The sequence below is a fragment of the Canis lupus genome, chromosome 6 (assembly GCF_011100685.1).
Source record: "Canis lupus familiaris isolate Mischka breed German Shepherd chromosome 6, alternate assembly UU_Cfam_GSD_1.0, whole genome shotgun sequence".
In the NCBI taxonomy this organism is placed as follows: domain Eukaryota; kingdom Metazoa; phylum Chordata; class Mammalia; order Carnivora; family Canidae; genus Canis; species Canis lupus.
This window is the reverse complement of record NC_049227.1, coordinates 63,921,123-63,939,795: the sequence shown is the minus strand read 5'-3', so window position 1 is coordinate 63,939,795 and position 18,673 is coordinate 63,921,123. Positions and strand designations below refer to the sequence as shown.

The following is an 18,673-nucleotide window of genomic DNA, read 5'->3' as shown; positions in this document are numbered from 1 at the left end:
AAGTCTGCAACTTAACTTTAGCTCCCTACAGTCTTTCAAATAAATGTAGGGCATAAAATTAGATGAGTTGGTAGAAAAAAACACTAAAACTTAACCCCTTCTTAATAACAATGAGAAACTGTCATTTACCTTAGCTGTTCAAAATAAAGCAATACATTGTATATTTAATACCAGTAATTAACCAAAAAACTTTTATACTTAAGTATTTTATTGTATGCTGCTGCCAGTGTATATAAAATAATTACCCTTGTGAAATAGAAATTTATGAAAATTCAGAGAGGTAGATGTTAAGGACTGACAAAAGTAGAAGTTTATATAGTATGGCACGTGTTATAGGGATAAGCTTTTGTACAGGCTTCAAATTTAGTTCTCCTTTGAATATTCACTGGTTCATGTAAAGTGGTTTAGAAAACCTGAAATGGAAAAGAAAAAAATGAGTTAGGGTAAAGTACCAAAGCACAATAGTTTTTTCTGAAAAGTAATACATCTTCTATTACTTCAAGGGCATTCATTTGCAAGTCAGCTTATAAAGTGCTTTCAATTAAACTAAGCCTGTTTTGTTTATATTTTTTAAAGATTTTTAAATTTATTTTAGAGAAAGAGCACGAGAGCCCATGTGCATGCCCAAGCAGAGGAGGTGTCAGAGGGAGAGAATATCCAAGCCAACTTCTGCCTATGTTTGGCTTGATCTTACAACCCGAGATCAGGACTTGAGCTGAAACCAAGAGTGAGATGCTCAAATGACTGAGCCACCCAGGTGCCCCAAACTAAACTTGTTTTTTAAGAAAGCACACATATCAGTGTTCTAGGGAAAAACTGAGAAACAGGAGATCTCTGTGGTATATAAAATAAAATTTCCTCTTAATTTTCACAACCACCCTGAAGAACAAGTCACTTCTGGTTTATAAACAGACTTAAAAGATGAACTTGTCTAATCACTGCCAAATATACTCAATGTCCTAATTTTTTTTAAAAAAAAGTTAATATAAAAATCTCTTAAATTCAGAAAAATCTGAACATTCCTAGAAAATGAGCAATAGGCACTCCTCTGAGGAGAGCAGTTTGGCTGTATCTACTAAGATAAAAGATGCAATCCCACTTCTATTTACCTAGATAAACCTATACATAAAGAGAAACATGTACATGGATATTGACTATAGTGGTATTTTAAAAGAAATATCCTAAATGTAATTCAATAGGGGAACAGATCATGGATAAATTAATGAGGGTTTATACACATTATTGAATACTATTGCAGCAGTTAAAACAATCTACATGGATCAACACAACTCTTAAAAATATGGAAGTTATTCCTTTAAAAAAACAAAACTATGTTTTATTTTTTAAATTTTATTTATTTATTTATTTATTTATTTATTTATTTAAGATTTTATTTATTTATTTATTCATGAGAGACAGAGAGAGAGAGGGGCAGAGATACAGGAAGAGGGAGAAGCAAGCAGGCTCCATGCAGGGAGTCCAATGCAGGACTCGATCCCGGGACTCCAGGACCACACTTTGGGCCAAAGGCAGACGCCCAACCACTGAGCCACCCAGGCATCCCAAAAAAACTAGCTATGTTTTAAAACTACAAAATATAGGGGTGGGGGTTATTGGTGACGGGCACTGAGGGGGGCACTTGATGGGATGAGCACTGGGTGTTATTCTATATGTTATCTATATGGAAAGGTAGAAAAATGTCTTTAAAATTTCTTTTTGATAAATCTATACTTATTTTAAAATTTATGATATTCTGGGATGCCTGGGTGGCTCAGCGGTTGAGCGTCTGCTTTTGGCTCAGGGCACGATTCCGAAGTCCCAGAATTGACTCCCAAGTAGGCTCCCTGCATGGAGCCTGCTTCTCCCTCTGCCTGTCTCTCTGCCTCTCATGAATAAATAAAATCTTTTAAAAAATAAATAAAAATAAAATTTCTGGTATTTTTTAACAGATGTTCAAGAAGCTTAAACAATCAGTGGTGAAAAAATGTTTAACCTCAATTACAACCAAATTGGTGTAAATTAAAAAAAAAACTAGATAAGCAGAAAATAGTGAATAGGCTGAGGTCTCTCTGGTGAGAGCTCAAAAAAAAACAGCACTCTCAAGGTCCCAGTGCAGTTTGCTCCTGGCTATCAAATATTATTGAATTTTATTTTTTAAATTAAATTTTAAATGTCATTCCTTACTAAATTATTTTTTAAAGATTTTATTATTTGAGAGCTCAAGGGGCAGGAGGGAGTAGAGGGAGGAACAAGCAGATTTTGCCCTCAGCAGAGCCCAATGTGAGGCTTGATCGTATGACCGGAGCTTGAAATCAAGTCAAAAGCTTAACTGACCCAGCCACTCACCCCTAAATAATTTGACTTTTAAAAATTTATCTTAAAGACACAGAGATAATAATAATAATAAAATAAAAATAAAGACACAGAGATAAACTATACATAGGAGTACCAAGATTATTTGCCTCACCATAGCTTCAAATTTGAAAACCTCAACATTTAATAAGTTATAAATACAACCACTGAAAATCTCATTTATGAAGAATTTTTAATGAAATAAAATTCAAGTCTTTTTTTTAAAAGCAGAAGAAAAATTGCACATACTAGGATTCTCATTGTCTGTAAATCAGCCCATAAATTTTTCTTCTTCTTGAAAGTAAAGGAAATCTAATCTATTAACAGTGATTGTTTCTGGGTGTGCTGATCACAATAATTTCTATTTTCTTTGTACTCTACCCTATGTTCTCTTAAACTATAAAAAACATATATTTTTAAAAGATGTGAAAATAAAGACTGAAACGTAGATTCATTGCATCCAGGCCATTGACTGTGGGCTCAGGACCACCAGCATCAAAGTAACCTGGAAGTCTGTAAGAAATACTTCACCCCTAGAATTCAGACCTATTGAATTTGAATCTGTATTTGAACAAGGTAATTTGCAGATACATTCGAGTTTGAGAAGAAATACTTTTACATCCAAATGTCCTTTTCCTGGCTCAAGGTGTTTCAAATCATATCCATAAACCTGTTTTATTATACTGCCAGGATTAGTAGCCATTATTCTACTTTGAAATCTGGGTTCTTATCCTAGCTATATTTTTAACTTTGAGCAAGTCATTTAAACATTTTTTTGTAGATTTTTGTGAAATAGAACTATTAACATTCAGGTAAGAAGCCAGGCTTCTTAACAGTATTTTATATCAAATGAAAATATACTTTGTTAAGTGAATACAATGGGGAACAGAGGTTTATTTTTATTTTTTAAAATTTTTATTTATTTATGATAGTCACAGAGAGAAAGAGGCAGAGACATAGGCAGAGGGAGAAGCAGGCTCCATGCACTGGGAGCCCGACGTGGGATTCGATCCCAGGTCTCCAGGATTGCGCCCTGGGCCAAAGGCAGGCGCCAAACCGCTGCGCCACCCAGGGATCGGGGAACAGAGGTTTAAAAGGAATCTTTAATAAGCCATAAAAATAGGAGCTTTCCAAAAACTGCCATGAAGAATAAATATTGCCAGAAGGAAAGAACTATTAACTATTAAATATGAATGTGTCAAGCTGTTAAAAAGAATTACTTCCTTATGGAAAACCTGTTACTCAAAGGTGGTTTCTGGTGTTTCAAAATCCTAACCAATTTAACCAATCATTTACTGGAAACATGCTGACTTCCTGGATACTACCAAATGTACAAAGCCTAATCAGGGAGGGCACAACTATGTAACATGGTATTTTAGGAAGCAGCTTCCTGAACTTTGAGGAGTCAGAATGTTTGTAAAGGGTGTGTGCCACACAGTCTTTTTTTTTTTTTTTTTTTTTAAGCACTATTTAAGGCGGCTTCTTATAGTTCAGTACTAAACCCTCTGACTAAGGTACTGTGTATTTTTATAAAAGGGAGCACCCCTGTATTATGTTTTAAATTCTCCACCCCATGTTTTTTGGTCAACTCTCTCTTAGATTAACATGATACTCTTTTGTACACACTGATATTTGACCTGGAAGGTACCAATTAATATACAGACACATGCCTTAAACTGGACGAGTTCTTTAGTTTCTTAATCTTCTGAAGTCAAATCCACTCTGCCACCATGAATTCAGCTATCTTTACCATACAAACAAGAATAAAGACTAAAACCTGTTACTCCCGACTACAAATGTCAACATGTTTATTCAATGATCTCCTGATTTTCTCTTGCATTCCCAACTCCCAATTCTTTGCTGTGCTGCACTGTAGCTGGGTTCTTAAGAGAAATGACATCAGAATTAATCTAAATCAGTTGGTAGTATTTAAAAGCCATTCCCATAAACATTGCAGATTTTCTAAAAACTGTCCAAATATTAAGGAGACTTACCATCAAAAGATTCGTTTTACTACAAAAAGGAACAGACTTTCTGGGGTCTGAAGGGATTCGTACTTGAAGATACACCAGTTAGCAGGGGGTCGTGTTGGGCATTCTGCAGACAGAATTGTTTCAAATCTGCAGCTGCCTGGGAGACCTGTACAAGACAAAAGGAGGGAGTAGTGGGAAGAGGTGAGAATGTTTTAATGCAGGGTTCCTCAAATCTTTGAAATACCTTCTTTTATCAAAAGATGATATATGTGAATTGAAGGTCGACAGTCATATACTGAGCTCATGCTTAAAGCACTACATGCACAGAAGACTATAGTGTTTTCTTTTGCTTATTAAAAACATCAAAGGATTCAGTACATCTGCAAAGAAAAATCCATCTTGCTAGTTTATTAATAAACTTCAGAGGTATTCAACCTTCAGGGTACTCAACATGTTTTTTTTTTTTTTATTAAAAGCAGTACACATAATACACAAGGGGTTAAAATTCTAGCCAGCTATTACTTTGTCTTGAAAGCAGTATTACTGGAAAAGTGCTTCTGTGAATGAACATCATGTTCTAAATCTGCACCATTCAGTTCATTGTTTTGGTATTATGTACCATCTGTTTAAGGTTATGAAACTGGACGGTGACCACTTTCTGCTCAGTGTCATGTGACTGAAAAGCTGATAGCAAACTTTTGAATTATTTTAACAACTTCACTGAGCAGCCTGCCTTTAAAAAACGGTGTATTTGCTTAAGTATGATTTAACAATTTTCATATACATATGCAATACCACTCAAACAGGACGTAAGGTATTAAGTATCACTTAAACATTGTTTACTATTTGTATATGTTCTGATAAGGTGATGTAGGATATCAAAACAATGAACTGAACGGTTCAGATGCCTAACACGAATAACTAAAAGATGCCCCGAATGAATACAATATCCTAAGTCTTGAGGTTTAGGAAGATGGGAAAAATGATCATATATCTTCAGTTTCGACTACTCCCAAGGGGGGGTGAGGGCAGGAGTCCAGTCCAGCTGGCACCTGCCTTTGAAAGGAAGGTAAAGGCATCACAAATATTCTCTATCAGAAGGAATCCTACAGATTACTGCTCTAGCCCAGACATTTATCTGGTAAAAGGATACGTGATCCTGAGAGGACTCTCAAGTCTTGAAATCTATTTGTATGTTTGGCTTATACAACAGTCCAGGGTAATAACGAGTTCCATAGGTTTATTTAGCAACTGTGTAAAGTAGTATGTAAATACCTGGTACCAAGTGCTACAAAAAATGGCCACCCTGTTTACCCACCAAAAGAAGGTACAGCTAAAGTGGGGGGTACACATGGTATATTTTTCACAATCTTAAAACTTGGTTTCATACACATTACCTAGTAGTAAGGATAAAGTATCTATTAACTTTCTGGCTGAAGTGCAGGAGGCTCCAACTTGACTTTCACAAACTTCTCAAGCACTATTACATGCCAAATATACTTTGAGCTACTGGGAATACCTAAGAGGAGCCGGGGTCCCAGTTATGGAGGGGGCGGTTCAGGGGAAAATACAGACAAGGAGCTCTTTGGAAAAAAGAGTGGTTAGATCATGCTCTAAGGGAAGGTGTCTGTGCAGAGGTGACATTTAAACTGAGATCTCAATGACAAGGAACCAATCAGGTAACCATCTGTGAGAAACCAGTGACAATTGTCACTGGTTTCTCACAAAAGGCTCTAAAACTTCTGCTTTTAGACAAAGGCTCTAAAACTCAAACAAGCTACTAGCCCTAAGGCATTGTAATAATCATCCAGGAGGTTAAAACCTATAATTTTGGCATAATTATTAGTGTCCTCTTTTCACTCTCAACTCAGTGTCCTGATTTGGCAATATAAAGTATGGTCACCCTCCATATGGTAGAGTTTGTCAAGCATTTGAGAAAATTTCTATCAGTTGTATTCAAAAGTTTAACAGTAAACTTGTGTCAGTTGAAAAATATCACCCCAAAAAAAGCATCTAGCAGAGTCATGGACAAAATACATACACAAAATCGAACTAACCACATTTTACAACAGATTTGAAGAAAAGCTCATTTAAGTCCCAAGATGGGATGCCCTCACCTCCTTGCTACAGACCTAGCATAAGATGAAATGAGAACTCTAAGAATAAATCACTTGCTGCCACTTTAAGGAGCCCCACCCAGAAGCCTCCTGAAGAACTGGAAGTGTAGGGAGCTGGTGTCACTCTGAAGAGTTACTGAAGTAACTAGGAGTTTCATGGTAAAACCCTCAGGGTACTTTTAGTCTGAGGACTTCCATCTCATTTTCTTTTGAGACAAGAACTAAGTACCCCTACTGAAGGCTTTACTGCTTTCAACCAGCCTTTCTTTTTGCCCCCTACACCCCTCATTTTTTTCTTTCCTGAGCCAGTCCTATGATAAAGGCACACCTGAATGATAATGTAATGGTTGGTTAAGAAATAGGATTTCAGGGGATCCCTGGGTGGCTCAGCGGTTTGGCATCTGCCTTTAGCCCCAGGGCGTGATCCTGGAGACCCGGAATCCAGTCCCCAGTCGGAATCCAGTCCCCAGTCAGGCTACTGGCATGGAGCCTGCTTTTCCCTCTGCCTGTGTCTGTCTGTCTATCATGAATAAATAAATAAAATCTTAAAAAAAAGGAAGAAAATCTTAAAAAAAAAAAAAAGATTTCACATAGAGTTAAATCCATTAAATCCATCCAAGACTGACCATAAACCAATGGGATGAGGTAAGTATCTGAAGATGAAAGAAATGAACTCCAAACAGCAATAAAGTCTACAAGCCCTTAAAGCCAGGAAGGGAGGGGAATCCCCACACCAAAAGTGATGGGAATTTCCCTTCTGTCCTGAGGTGACCACAACTGAGTAAGCTAGGTCCCTGCCATGTCTATTTAAGGAAATAGGTAAACGGGAGCCTATCTTCCCCCCAACAAAACATTTCAGGGAGAAGTAAAGACTAGCCTGGTGCGTACACAATCAAGTCCTCTTAGAAATTGGCTGTTTTCTTTCCATAGAGTGCACGATTTATATTCTTGTTTCTTTTAATTACAAATCTTTTGTTTCTTTTAATTACAAGAAGTGTTTCGCTGGTAGCTGACCTGCACCAAACAGAAGCCAATCCACATAGGATTTTAAAAATCAGGAGAAACTTGCAACAGCAAGTCAGGTTATCCTACCCAACACACACACAAAAGGTTTTCTCCCCCAAACTAAAATGCCCAAGGTCAGTGTTAACCAAACGGCAAAACAAGTAAGATTGGTCCACTCTGATCACCCAGATACGCAGGCCGGTAGATGTTCCCAAGGCCCAAGGCCAGGGCACAGCAAACTGTGCCCAACAGACCTGAAATGCACGCTCTGTACGAGGCTGTATAGGGCCCTAGTGGTCATGCCGGGCACTGGGGGGAGGGGGGAGGCGATGAAAACAAACTTGCTTCTTTGAACCTAAAGTCCGCGTTTGCAAAAATTCCTTTTCAAGTATGTGTTGGGTGGACAAAAAGGGAGCTGGGCGGTGAGAATCTAGTACTAAAAAGGAGTGGGTTTGGGGACATTCTGACACGAAAACAGGTTCTGCTTTGAATTAAAAGTCAGATGAAACCGTCCAGCGAAAAGAAAGGGTGGAGTCCGGGAAGCGAAGGGCTGGGAGGCGGCGGACGGCGCGCGGCGGAGCAGCTGCTGCCCGAGCCAGCCGCGGAGTCACCGCGGAGGGAGGCGGCCGGAATGCGGGCGGCCGCCGTTCAGCCCCGGGACCTGCCGCCCGGGAAAACCGGCCGCCCCCCCGCCCCCCCGCCCCGCCCCCCCAAGCCGCCGCGCCGGCCCGCGCCGCCACTTCCCTGAAGTTAGCGGCTCCCGGCTCGTCGCCGCCGAGCGCGCGTCCTCCGCGGGGGAAGCGGGACCCCGCCGCCCCCGCCCTCCCCTGCCCTGCCCTCGGCCGCCCGCCCCGCTCACTTTCACGCGGTTGAGCCCCGCTTCCAGCCGGAGCTGCTGAACCACTTTCTTCATCGCGGCGACGCTGGAGGAACCAGACATGGCGCTCGCAGGTGCTGGGCAGGCTCGTCCGCGGGTGGATCCGTCGCGCAGTGGGTCCGAGGGGCCAGACGCTGGGGCGGCGCGGCGGCGGCGGCGGGGCGGGGGACGGGGGCGGGGCTCGGAACTTTGTCGCTTAAGTTTCCGGTGCTTTGCCGGGCGGCTCCACCCGCAGCGCGCATGCGCGCTCCTCCCCCGCGCTCGGTTCCAGCGCCTCAGCCCCGGCGGGAGCGCCGAGCCCGAGGGAGGGGGCGGGGGCGCGGGCGCGGGCGCGGGGAGGGCGGAGTAACCGTGCGGCCGGAGCGCGGCCGGACGCCCACCTTCTCCCTCCTCGCCCGAGAGGCCGACTTAGGAGAGGTAACAAAAAAAAAAAAAAAAAAAAAAAGGAAGGGCTTGTCCTAAGCCGCCGAGAGCCGAGGGGGACGCTGAGGAGACCCGGTGGGGGAGTTTGTGAAAGGCCTGGGGGCGGCGTGCCGAGGAGGTCCTGACTTTCCTGACGGCGCGGGCGGCAGAGGTTGAGGGAAGAGAAGGGCCCCGCCGAGGTGTGGAGGAGCCGCAAGTGCCCGCGCGAGTCACTGACGCCCTGTCTCCTTAAAACGGGTCTCCGGGTGACTCGAGTCTGTTCCCCGGGCGGGCGGCCGCGGGTCCGCGGGCGCCGAAGGGGGCAGGGAGGGGCCCTGTAGCGGGGGGCGGGGAGCCGGGGGGCGGGGGCGCGTCTCCACGTCGGCGTGTCGCGCGCTCTCCTGGAGGACGTCGTGAGCGAGCCGAGGCCTTTGCTGCGGGTTACGCCCGCCTGTCTCCTCCTCACGCTGTCCTTTTCGTCTGGCGGGTATCGACCCTTCGTGCACCTTGACAAGTAAAACTCGGTTTTGTGTTTTGGGCAAGTCCGTTCTGCGCGTCCGTTGTCAACTCACGACCTGCCTGCCCCGCTGAAGTTGACCTCGGGAGGAGTTCCTGGAGCGGGAGAGCAGTAGGATCTCAGCAAGCAGAACCAGGCGCCGCTGAAGCGGTTCGCCCATGGAAACGTATGTATGATGTCACACAGCGATTGACATCATACATACGATTCAAGTACCTCAGCGATTCAAGTACCTCAGCGAATACCCTAGGGTCTGCAGCAAACGAGAATAGTCTCATCACTAAGACCCGTTAGATTTTTTTGCAGGGTGAGAGAATCCACATATAATCTGCTCTGATTGACAAAACCTACCCCTAAACGGTTTAGATCATTTTACAGGAATGTACAATGCTACTCAATTCGCATGAGAGACGTAATGACGAGGTTCATAAACCAAGGTATAAATTCCAGGCTCTACCACTTACCTTGGTATCCCTGGGCGAGCCACTTAAACTTGGCTGGGTCTCTTTTTCCTCATTTCATAATGAAATAATAAAGCTTCCCAGATTTTTTTTTTTTTAATGGACAAATCTGTTCAGTATGCTCTGCTCACCACAAGCGTAGCAACCGTCTGTCCCCCTACAATGCTCTTACAGTCCCGTTGACTGTATCCCGGAGACCTACTCATTCCATAACTGGAAGCTCCCGCTCCTCTTCACCCCTTGTGCCTCTCCTAACCTCCCACCTGCTGGCCGCCGGAAGTTTTCTCTGTGATTATGGGTGTATTTCTGGTTTTGTTTGTTCGTTTGTTTTTTAGATTTCAGGTGTGAGTAAAACCATATCGTATTTGTCATTTTCTGATTTCCTTCACTTAGCATAATATCCTCTAGGTCCATCCATGTTGGAAAGGGCAAGAGCTCATTCTTTTTCATGACTGAGTAATATTACATTACTGAATAATATTCTATATATTCTTTATACAATTTATCAGTGGATACTTGGGTTGCTTCCATGCCTTGGCTATTGTAAGTAAGTAATGTTGCACAAAACATAGGAGTGCATATATCTTTTCAAATTAGTGTTTTCATTTTCTTTGGGAAATATCAAGTAGTGGAATTACTAGATGGTAGGTGTTTCTTTTTTTAAATGGTATTACTATTTTTAATTTTTGAAGAAACTCATACTATTTTCCACAGTGGCTGCACCAATTTACATTCCCACCAAAGGTGCATGAGAGTTCCTTTTTCTATTTTTAGCTTTTGAAGAAACTGCATACTGTTTTCCACAGTGGTGCACCAATTTACATTCCCACCAACAGTGCATGAAAGTTCCTTTTTCTCCCCATCCTTGCCAACATTTGTTCTTATTTTTTTTCTGAAACTAGCCATTCTAACAGATGTGAAATGATATCTCTTTTGTCATTTTGATTTGCGTTTCTCTGGTGATTACTGATATTGAGCATCTTTTCATTTGTCTGTTGGCCATCTGTGTGCCGCCTTTGGAAAAATTCTTCAAGTCCTCTGCCCATTTTTTAAAAGATTTTATTTATTAAATTTAAGTAAGAGACAATGTGAGCAGAGGGAGGAGCAGAGGGAGAGAGGATATTAAGCAGACTCCATGCCCAGGGGGGAGCCTGACATTGGGCTCAATCTCAGGACCCTGAGATCATGACCTGAGCTGAAATCAAGAGTTGGACGCTTAACTGACAGAGCCACCCAGGCAGCCCTCTTCTGCCTATTTTTAATATCACATTGTTTTTTGTTATTGATGTATAATTAACATACAATTTTATATTCGTTTAAGACATCTAATGATTTATCAGTTTCATGTATTACTCAGTGCCCTCCACAATAAGCGTACTCACCATCTATCACCAATGTTATCACAGTATTATTGACTATATTTTTCATGCTGTACTTTTTGTTTCCATGACACTTGTTTTATCATTGGAAGTTTGTACTTTTTAATCCTATTTCACTGATCTCCCCTATGGTCCTTTGCTAACAGTTTGTTCTTTGTATTTAAGTATCTGTTTTTTTGTTCATTCATTTGTTGTTTAAATTCCTCATATAAGGGATCCCTGTGTGGCGCAGCGGTTTGGCGCCTGCCTTTGGCCCAGGACGCGATCCTGGAGACCTGGGATCGAGTCCCACGTCGGGCTCCCAGTGCATGGAGCCTGCTTCTCCCTCTGCCTATGTCTCTGCCCCCCCCCCCTCTCTGTGTGACTATCATAAAAAAAATTCCTCATATTAGTGAAATCATGTGATATTTGTCTCTTTTTTTCACTTAGCATAATACTCTCTAGTTCCATCCATGTTGTTGCAAAGGGCAAGATCTCATTATTTATTTATCTCAGTATTAATGAGTAATACTCCATTGTGTATATATTCCACATCTTCTTTATCCACTAATCTATCAGTGGATGCTTGAGATGCTTCCCTATCTTGGCTATTATAAATAATGCTGCAATAAACATAGGGGTGCGTTTATCTTTTCAAATCAATGTTTTTGTTTTCTTTGGGTAAATATCTAGTGGTGGAATTACTGGATCATATGGTGTTTCTATTTTTAATTTTTGAGGAACCTGAATAGTGTTTTCCACAGTGGCTGCACCAACTTGCATTACCACCAACAATGCCTTAGGAATTCTTTTTCTCCATATCCTCACCAACACTTGTTGTTTCTTGCCTTTTTTATTCTAATCACTCTGACGTGTAAAATGATCTTATTGTGGTTTTGATTTGCATTTCCCTGATGATTAGTGATGTTGAGCATCTTTGCAGGTGTCTTTTGGCCGTTTATATGTTTTTTTTGGGAGAATGTCTGTTCAGCTCCTCTGTCCATTTTTTAGTTGGATTATTTGTGGTTTTGATGTAGATTGTGTAAAAAGATTTATTTATTCATGAGAGACCTAGAGAGGCAGAGGGAGAAACAGTCAGGCTCCCTGCAGGAGCCCGATCCGGGACTTGATCCCAGAACTCCAGGATCACGCCCCGAGCTGAAGGCAGACTCTCAACCACTGAGCCACCCAGGCGTCCCTGTGTAAGTTCTTTATGTATTTTGCATATTAACCCCTTATCAGATGTATAATTTGCAAAAATCTTCTCCCATTCAGTAGGTCACCTTTTCATTTTGTTGATGGTTTCCTCCACTGTGCAAAAGCTTTTTCTTTTGATGTGGTCCTACTAGTTTTTTATTTCCCTTGCTTGAGGAGATGTATCTAGAGAAATGTTGCTGAGGCTGGTGTCAGAGATTACTGTCTTTGTTTTCTTCAGGTCTCATATTTAGGTCTTTTTTTTTTTTTTTTTTTAAATTTTTATTTATTTGTGATAGTCACAGAGAGAGAGAGAGAATGAGGCAGAGACACAGGCAGAGGGAGAAGCAGGCTCCATGCACCGGGAGCCCGACGTGGGATTCGATCCCGGGTCTCCAGGATCGCGCCCTGGGCCAAAGGCAGGCGCCAAACCGCTGCGCCACCCAGGGATCCCATATTTAGGTCTTTAATGCAATTTGAGTTTATTTTGGTATATGGGTTGGAGAAAGTGGTCCAGTTTCATTTTTTGGTAACTGTCCCATTTTCCCAGCACCATTTGTTGAAGAGACTATCTTTCCCTGTTGTGTATTCTTGCCTCCTTTGTTGTAAATTAATTGACCATATAAGCATGGTTGTATTCCAGACTCTGTTCTGTTTCATTGACCTATGTGTCTCCTTTTGTGCCACTACCACACTGTTTTGATTACTATAGCTTTGCAGTATATCTGGAAATCTGGGATTGTGATCCCTCCCTCCAGCTTTGTTCTTTTCTCTCAAGATTGCTTTAGTTATTTGAGGTCTTTCGTGGTTCCATACAAATTTAGTATTATTTGTTCTAGTTTTGTGAAAAATGCTATTGGTGTTTTGATAGGGAATGCATTGAATTTGTAAATTACTTGGGTGGGTAGTATGGACATTTTAAAAATATTGAATCTCCCATAAGCATGCAATATCTTTCCCTTTGTGTTGTCTTAAATGCCTTTCATCAGTGTTTTATGGTTTACAGAGTATGGGTCTTTCACCTTCTTGGTTAAGCTTATTTCTAGGTATTTTATTCTTTTTGGTGCAATTGTGAATGGAATTGTTATCTTAATATCTTTTTCTACTACATAATAAGTGTATAGAAACACAACAGATTTCTGTTTATTCATTTTATATCCTGAAACTTTACTGAATTCATTTATCAGTTCTAGTACTTTTTAGTGGAGTCTTTACGGTTTTTATGTATAGTATCCTGTTATCTGTGTATAATGACAGTTTAAGTTCTTCCTTACCAATTTGGATGCCTTTTATTTCTTTTTCTTGTCTAATTGCTGCAGCCTAAACTTCTAGTGCTATGTTGAATAAAAGTGAAAACGTGCATCTGTGTCTTGTTACTGAGCTTAGAGGAAAAGCTCTTAGAAGAAAAACTTTCACCATTGAGTATGATGTTAGCTGTGGCTTTTTCATTAGTGGTCTTATTATGTTGAGGTTCTCTCTAAACCTGTCATATTGAGAGGTTTTATCAAGAATGGATGTTGTACTTTCTTAAATTCTTTTTATGCATCTATCAAAATGATTATATGGTTTTTATACTTTATTAATGTGACTTATCATGTTGATTGATTTGTGACTATTGGACCATCCTTGTATCCCTGGAATAAATCCTATTTGATCATGGCGAATTATTTTTTTTAATGTTGAAATTGATTTGCTGATATTTGTAGAGAATTTTTGCATCTATGTGCATCAGGGATATAGGATTATAGTTTTCTTTTCTTTTTTTTTTTTTTGTAATGTCTTTGCCTGGTTTTAGTATCAGAGTAATGCTGGGCTGGTAGAATGAATTTGGAAGTTTTCCTTCCTCTTCTGTTTTTTGAAAAAGTTTGAGAAGAGCAGATAATAACTTTTCTTTAAATATTTGGTAAATTCACCTGTGAATATGCCTAGCGTCCTGACTTTTGTTTGTTAGGAACTCTTTGATTACAGATTGAATTTTGTTTGGTAATCCATCTGTTCAGATTTTTTTCTTTCTTATTCAATCTTGGAAGATTGTATGTTTCTATGAATTTATTTCTTCTAGGTTCAATTTGTTGGCCTATAATTTCTCATAGTAGTCTTTTTATAATCCTTTGTATTTCTGTGATGAAGTTTGTTACTTCTCTTTCATTTCTGTTATTATTAAGTCCTCCCTTTTTTTTTTCTTGATGATTCTGGCTAAAGGTTTATTAATTTTGTTTATCTTTTCAATGGCTCACTCTTAGTTTCACTGATTTTTATTTTAGCTTCTATTTCACTTATTTCCACTCTGATATGATTTCCTTTCTCTCCCAGTTCCTTTAGGTGTAAGATTAGGTTGTTTATTTGAGATTATTCTTGTTTCTTGCAGTAGACCTGTAACATTATAAACTTCCCTCTGAGAACTGCTTTTGATGTGTTCCAAAGATGTTTAGCTATTGTGTTCCTATTTTCATTTGTCTCCTTTTTTTTTTTTTAATTTCGTATTTGATTTCCTTATTGACTTACTGGTTGTTTAGTAACATGTTTTCAAATCTTCACATGATTGTATTTTTTTCCTGTTTTTAAATTTTTTTCTTGTAATTGATTTCTAGGTTCATACTATTGTGATAGGAAAAGATGCTTGATTTTATTTTAGTCTTAAATTTATTGAGATTTGTTTTGTGGCCTAATGTGATCAATCTTAGAGAATGTTCTATGTGCACTTGAAGAGAATGTATATCCTACTGTTTTTGGCGAGAATGTTCTATATATCTGTTAAGTTCATCTGGTCTGATGTCATTAAGAACCAGTTTCCTTGTTGGTTTTCTGTCTGGATGATCTATCTATTGATATAAGTGGGATGTTAAAGCCCCTTATTATTATCATATTACTTTCAATTTCTCCCTTTATGTCTGTTCATTTTTGTTTTATATATTCAGGTGCTCCTATCTTGGTACATAAATATTACAATTATTATATCCTTTTCATGGGTCGATCACTTTATCATTACATAATGCTCTTCTTTGTCTTTTCTTACAGGCTTTGTTTAAAGTTTGTTTTGTCTAAGTATTGCTACCCCAGCTTTTTTATTCCACTTCCACTTGCATGAATATATTTTTCTATTCCTTTACTTGTAGTCTGTTTATGTCTTTAGGTCTGAAGTGAGTTTCCTGTAGGCAGCTTATAGATGGGTCTTGTTTTTTTTTAATCCATTTGGTCATGCTATATCTTTCATTTGGAGCATATAGTCCATTTACATTTAAAGTTATTATCAATAGGTATATACTTCAATTTTGTTCATTGTTTTCTGGTTGTTTTTATTGTTCTTCTCTATTCCTTTCTTTTGCTTTCTTCTCTTGCAGTTTATGACTTTCTTTACTATTATCCTTTGTCTTTATATTTGTATATCAGTTACAGGTTTTTGGTTTTGAATACATTCTAAATGTAAGTTTGAATACATTCTAAAAGGATTATATTTTTACTCTTTACTCCTTCAAATTTTCTGTATATGATATCAGATTTTAGATCTTTTTATTTTGTGAATTCCTTAACTACTTTTTGAGATATAATTGATTTTATCACTTTTGTTGAACCTTCGTCATAGTTTATAAGTGAATGATCAACTACGTTTACTATATGTTTGCTTTTACCAGTGAAATGATTTATTTTTCATAATGTTTTTCTAGTTCTGGCCTTTTCCATTTAAAGAAGTCTCTTTCACTCTTCTTGTAAGGCCAGGCTAATGGTAATGAACTCCTTTAACTTTTGTTTGTCTAGGAGACTCTTTATCTTTCCTTCAATTGTGAATGGTAACTTTGCTCATACAATATCTTTGGTTGTAGTTTTTTTTTCCTTTCAGTATTTTGAAGGTATCATGCCATTCTCTTCTGGCTTGCAAAGTTACTGCTTAAAAAAATCAGGTGATTCTTTAGCCTTATTTTCCTTGTATGTAACTAGTTGTTTTTATGTTGTTACTTTTGAAATTCTCTCAGTCTTTAGTTTTTGACATTTTAGCTATCATGAGGCTTGGTGTGGACCTTTTTGTGTTTATCTTATTTGCAGTTCTCTCTGTGCTTCCTGTACCTAGATGTCTTCCTTACCTAGGTTGAGGAAATTTTCAGCTATTACTTATTCAAATAAGTTTTCTGCCCCTTTTTCTTTCCTCCTTCTGGAACTTCTACAATGCAAATGTTAGTAAGTCTGATATTGTCTCAGAGTTCCTTTAAGATTTCCTCATTTTAAAAATTCTTTTCTCTTTTTGCTGTTCAGCATGGGTACTTTTCATTACCCTGTCTTCCAGATCACTGATCCATTCTTCTGCATCCGTTAATCTGCTATTGCTTTCCTCTAGTGTATTTTTCATTTCAGTTATTGTATTCTTCAACTCTGGTTGGTCCTTTTTTATATCTTTATCTCTTTCTTGAAATTCTCACTGGGTATATCCATTTGTATCTGTGGTCCAGTGAGCATCCTTATGACCATTACCTTGAACTCTCTCAGATAGATTGCTTATCTTCATTTTATTTAGTTCTTTTTCTGACTTTGTCTTCATTTAGACAAATATTCCTTTCATTTAGACCATATTCCTCTGACTCCTTGTTTTCTTTCAATTCTGTGTTTGTTGCTGTGAAACAGCAACCTTACCCAGCCTTGAAGGAATGGTGTTGTATAAGAACCTTCCTTGTGTAGACTGCATGTGCCTGGTGGCTTTGACTGGCTGTCTGGAGCTGGAGTGAGAAACAAACTGGGAGTTTTATAGCACTCTGCATCAGGGCCACCCTGGTGGGATAGCTAGTGCTAAAGCAGGCATGAACTGGCAGTTCCTTGGGTTCTCGGCACCAGGTCATTTTTAAGCTTGTTTTTTTTTTTTTAGTTCTTCTACTCAGTCCCAAAATCATTTTGAAAAAATACCAAGAAATAGGTGGTTCTCTTTATAGAATAGTTAGATCTGGGATCCCTGGGTGGTGCAGCGGTTTGGTGCCTGCCTTTGGCTCAGGGCACTATCCTGGAGACCTGGGATCGAATCCCACGTTGGGCTCCCGGTGCATGGAGCCTGCTTCTCCCTCTGCCTATGTCTCTGCTTCGCTCTCTCTCTGTGTGACTATCATAAATAAATAAAAATTAAAAAAAAAAAGCGGGGCTTGGTTGATGTCTTAAGTTTGCTTAATTAAAAATTTGTTGTAAATGAAAATGTTTTTAATGCATCTGCAGAAATTAAAAATCCCAGCTTCCCAATTTGTGTGCCCATATACTGTAATTCTTACAGCTTTTTGGAACTAATTCTTATGTAATAAGGATGTTACCATGTATGTATCTGAGTTCTGTTTTACTTGGGTTCATAATATAGGCTAATATTAGTACAATGGCAGGAAGACTTTGGATAGGTATAGAAGTGGAAGTAACTAAATGATTTTTTAAAAAATATTGTAATTTAGTGTTTGAGGTGTTAAGATGACAAATTACATTTTTTAAATTGTAAGACATTTACATAGAAGTAACATATGAAACTAACTTGATATAAAAGATGTTATGGGATGCCTGGGTGACTCCATCAGTTACGTGTCTGACTCTTTTTTTTTTTTTTTTTTTTTTCGTGTCTGACTCTTGATTTTGGCTCAGGTCATGCTTTCCTTTTTTTTTTTTTTTTTTTTTTTTTTTTAGGTCATGCTTTCATGGTCATGAGATTGATCCCCATGTTGCACTCCAAGCCATGTGGCAAATCATGCTTAAGATTCTCTCTCCTCCTTCTCTGCCTCTCCTGACTTGTACTCTCTAAAAAAATAATAGAGGGATCCCTGGGTGGCGCAGCGGTTTGGCGCCTGCCTTTGGCCCAGGGCGCGATCCTGGAGACCCGGGATCGAATCCCACATCAGGCTCCCGGTGCATGGAGCCTGCTTCTCCCTCTGCCTGTGTCTCTGCCTCTCTCTCTCTGTCTCTCTGTGACTATCACAAATAAATAAAAAAAATTAAAAAAAAAAATAATAATAGAAATTAAAATTTTTTTGTCCCAGGATATAATTTTTAAATTTTTATACCATTAGAACAATTAGTGAACTCTGGTGTGATTTCATAAAACTGTAACCAGTACCAAATCTCAGAAATTTTACATTTTGTTTGATTTGTTCACTAATTTAACATAAATCAAGATGGAATAATGCTTTGAAATCTTGGAAAGCGTTCTGTTGTGGTATTGATATATTTTTTTTTGTATCCTTAAGGATTGTCTTACTTTGATAATTCTATTTTACAGTAATTCAGCTACCTTATTTTAAAATTTTTATTATATATTTAAATAACTTAAAATTTTCTATGTATTCTTGTAAATTGTCCTAAATCTTTTGAGAAAAATACAGGAAGCAACATATAAACATAGCTTAAAATACTTAAAGACTGGCATTTTCATCTGGGATAATTGTTCACATTTACTGTTGAGGTACC

At 39.1% G+C, this 18,673-nt stretch overlaps 2 protein-coding genes across 5 annotated transcripts in view; one reads left to right on the top strand and one right to left on the bottom strand.

Moving 5' to 3' along the window:
• Positions 1-187: 187 nt before the first annotated feature.
• On the bottom strand, positions 188-8,499 carry GNG5 (G protein subunit gamma 5). Its single transcript, XM_038541551.1, has 3 exons — positions 8,307-8,499; positions 4,347-4,491; positions 188-413 (listed from the first exon to the last, which is right to left on the bottom strand). Exons 1-2 carry the CDS (start codon positions 8,385-8,387, stop codon positions 4,366-4,368), a joined length of 207 nt encoding a protein of 68 aa, XP_038397479.1. The 5' UTR covers positions 8,388-8,499; the 3' UTR covers positions 188-413; positions 4,347-4,365.
• Positions 8,311-18,673, top strand: part of SPATA1 (spermatogenesis associated 1) — a 54,667-nt gene continuing 44,304 nt past the window's right edge. For 2 of the 4 annotated variants that reach the window (XM_038541546.1, XM_038541547.1), the window contains exon 1: positions 8,311-8,741. In XM_038541546.1, the coding sequence (XP_038397474.1) occupies positions 8,565-8,741 (177 nt within the window). In that variant the 5' untranslated portion in view covers positions 8,311-8,564. Of the gene's footprint in view, positions 8,742-9,269; positions 9,410-18,673 lie in introns of all 4 variants that reach the window. The other 2 variants (XM_038541549.1, XM_038541548.1) reach the window with 2 other exon arrangements.

Coding starts and splice junctions, on each gene's coding strand:
- GNG5 (XM_038541551.1), bottom strand. CDS start 8,387: ATGTCTGGTTCCTCCAGCGTCGCCGCGATGAAGAAAGTGGTTCAGCAG. Junction 4,492..8,306: donor CGGGGCTCAACCGCGTGAAA/GTGAGCGGGGCG, acceptor TGTCTTGTACAG/GTCTCCCAGGCAGCTGCAGA.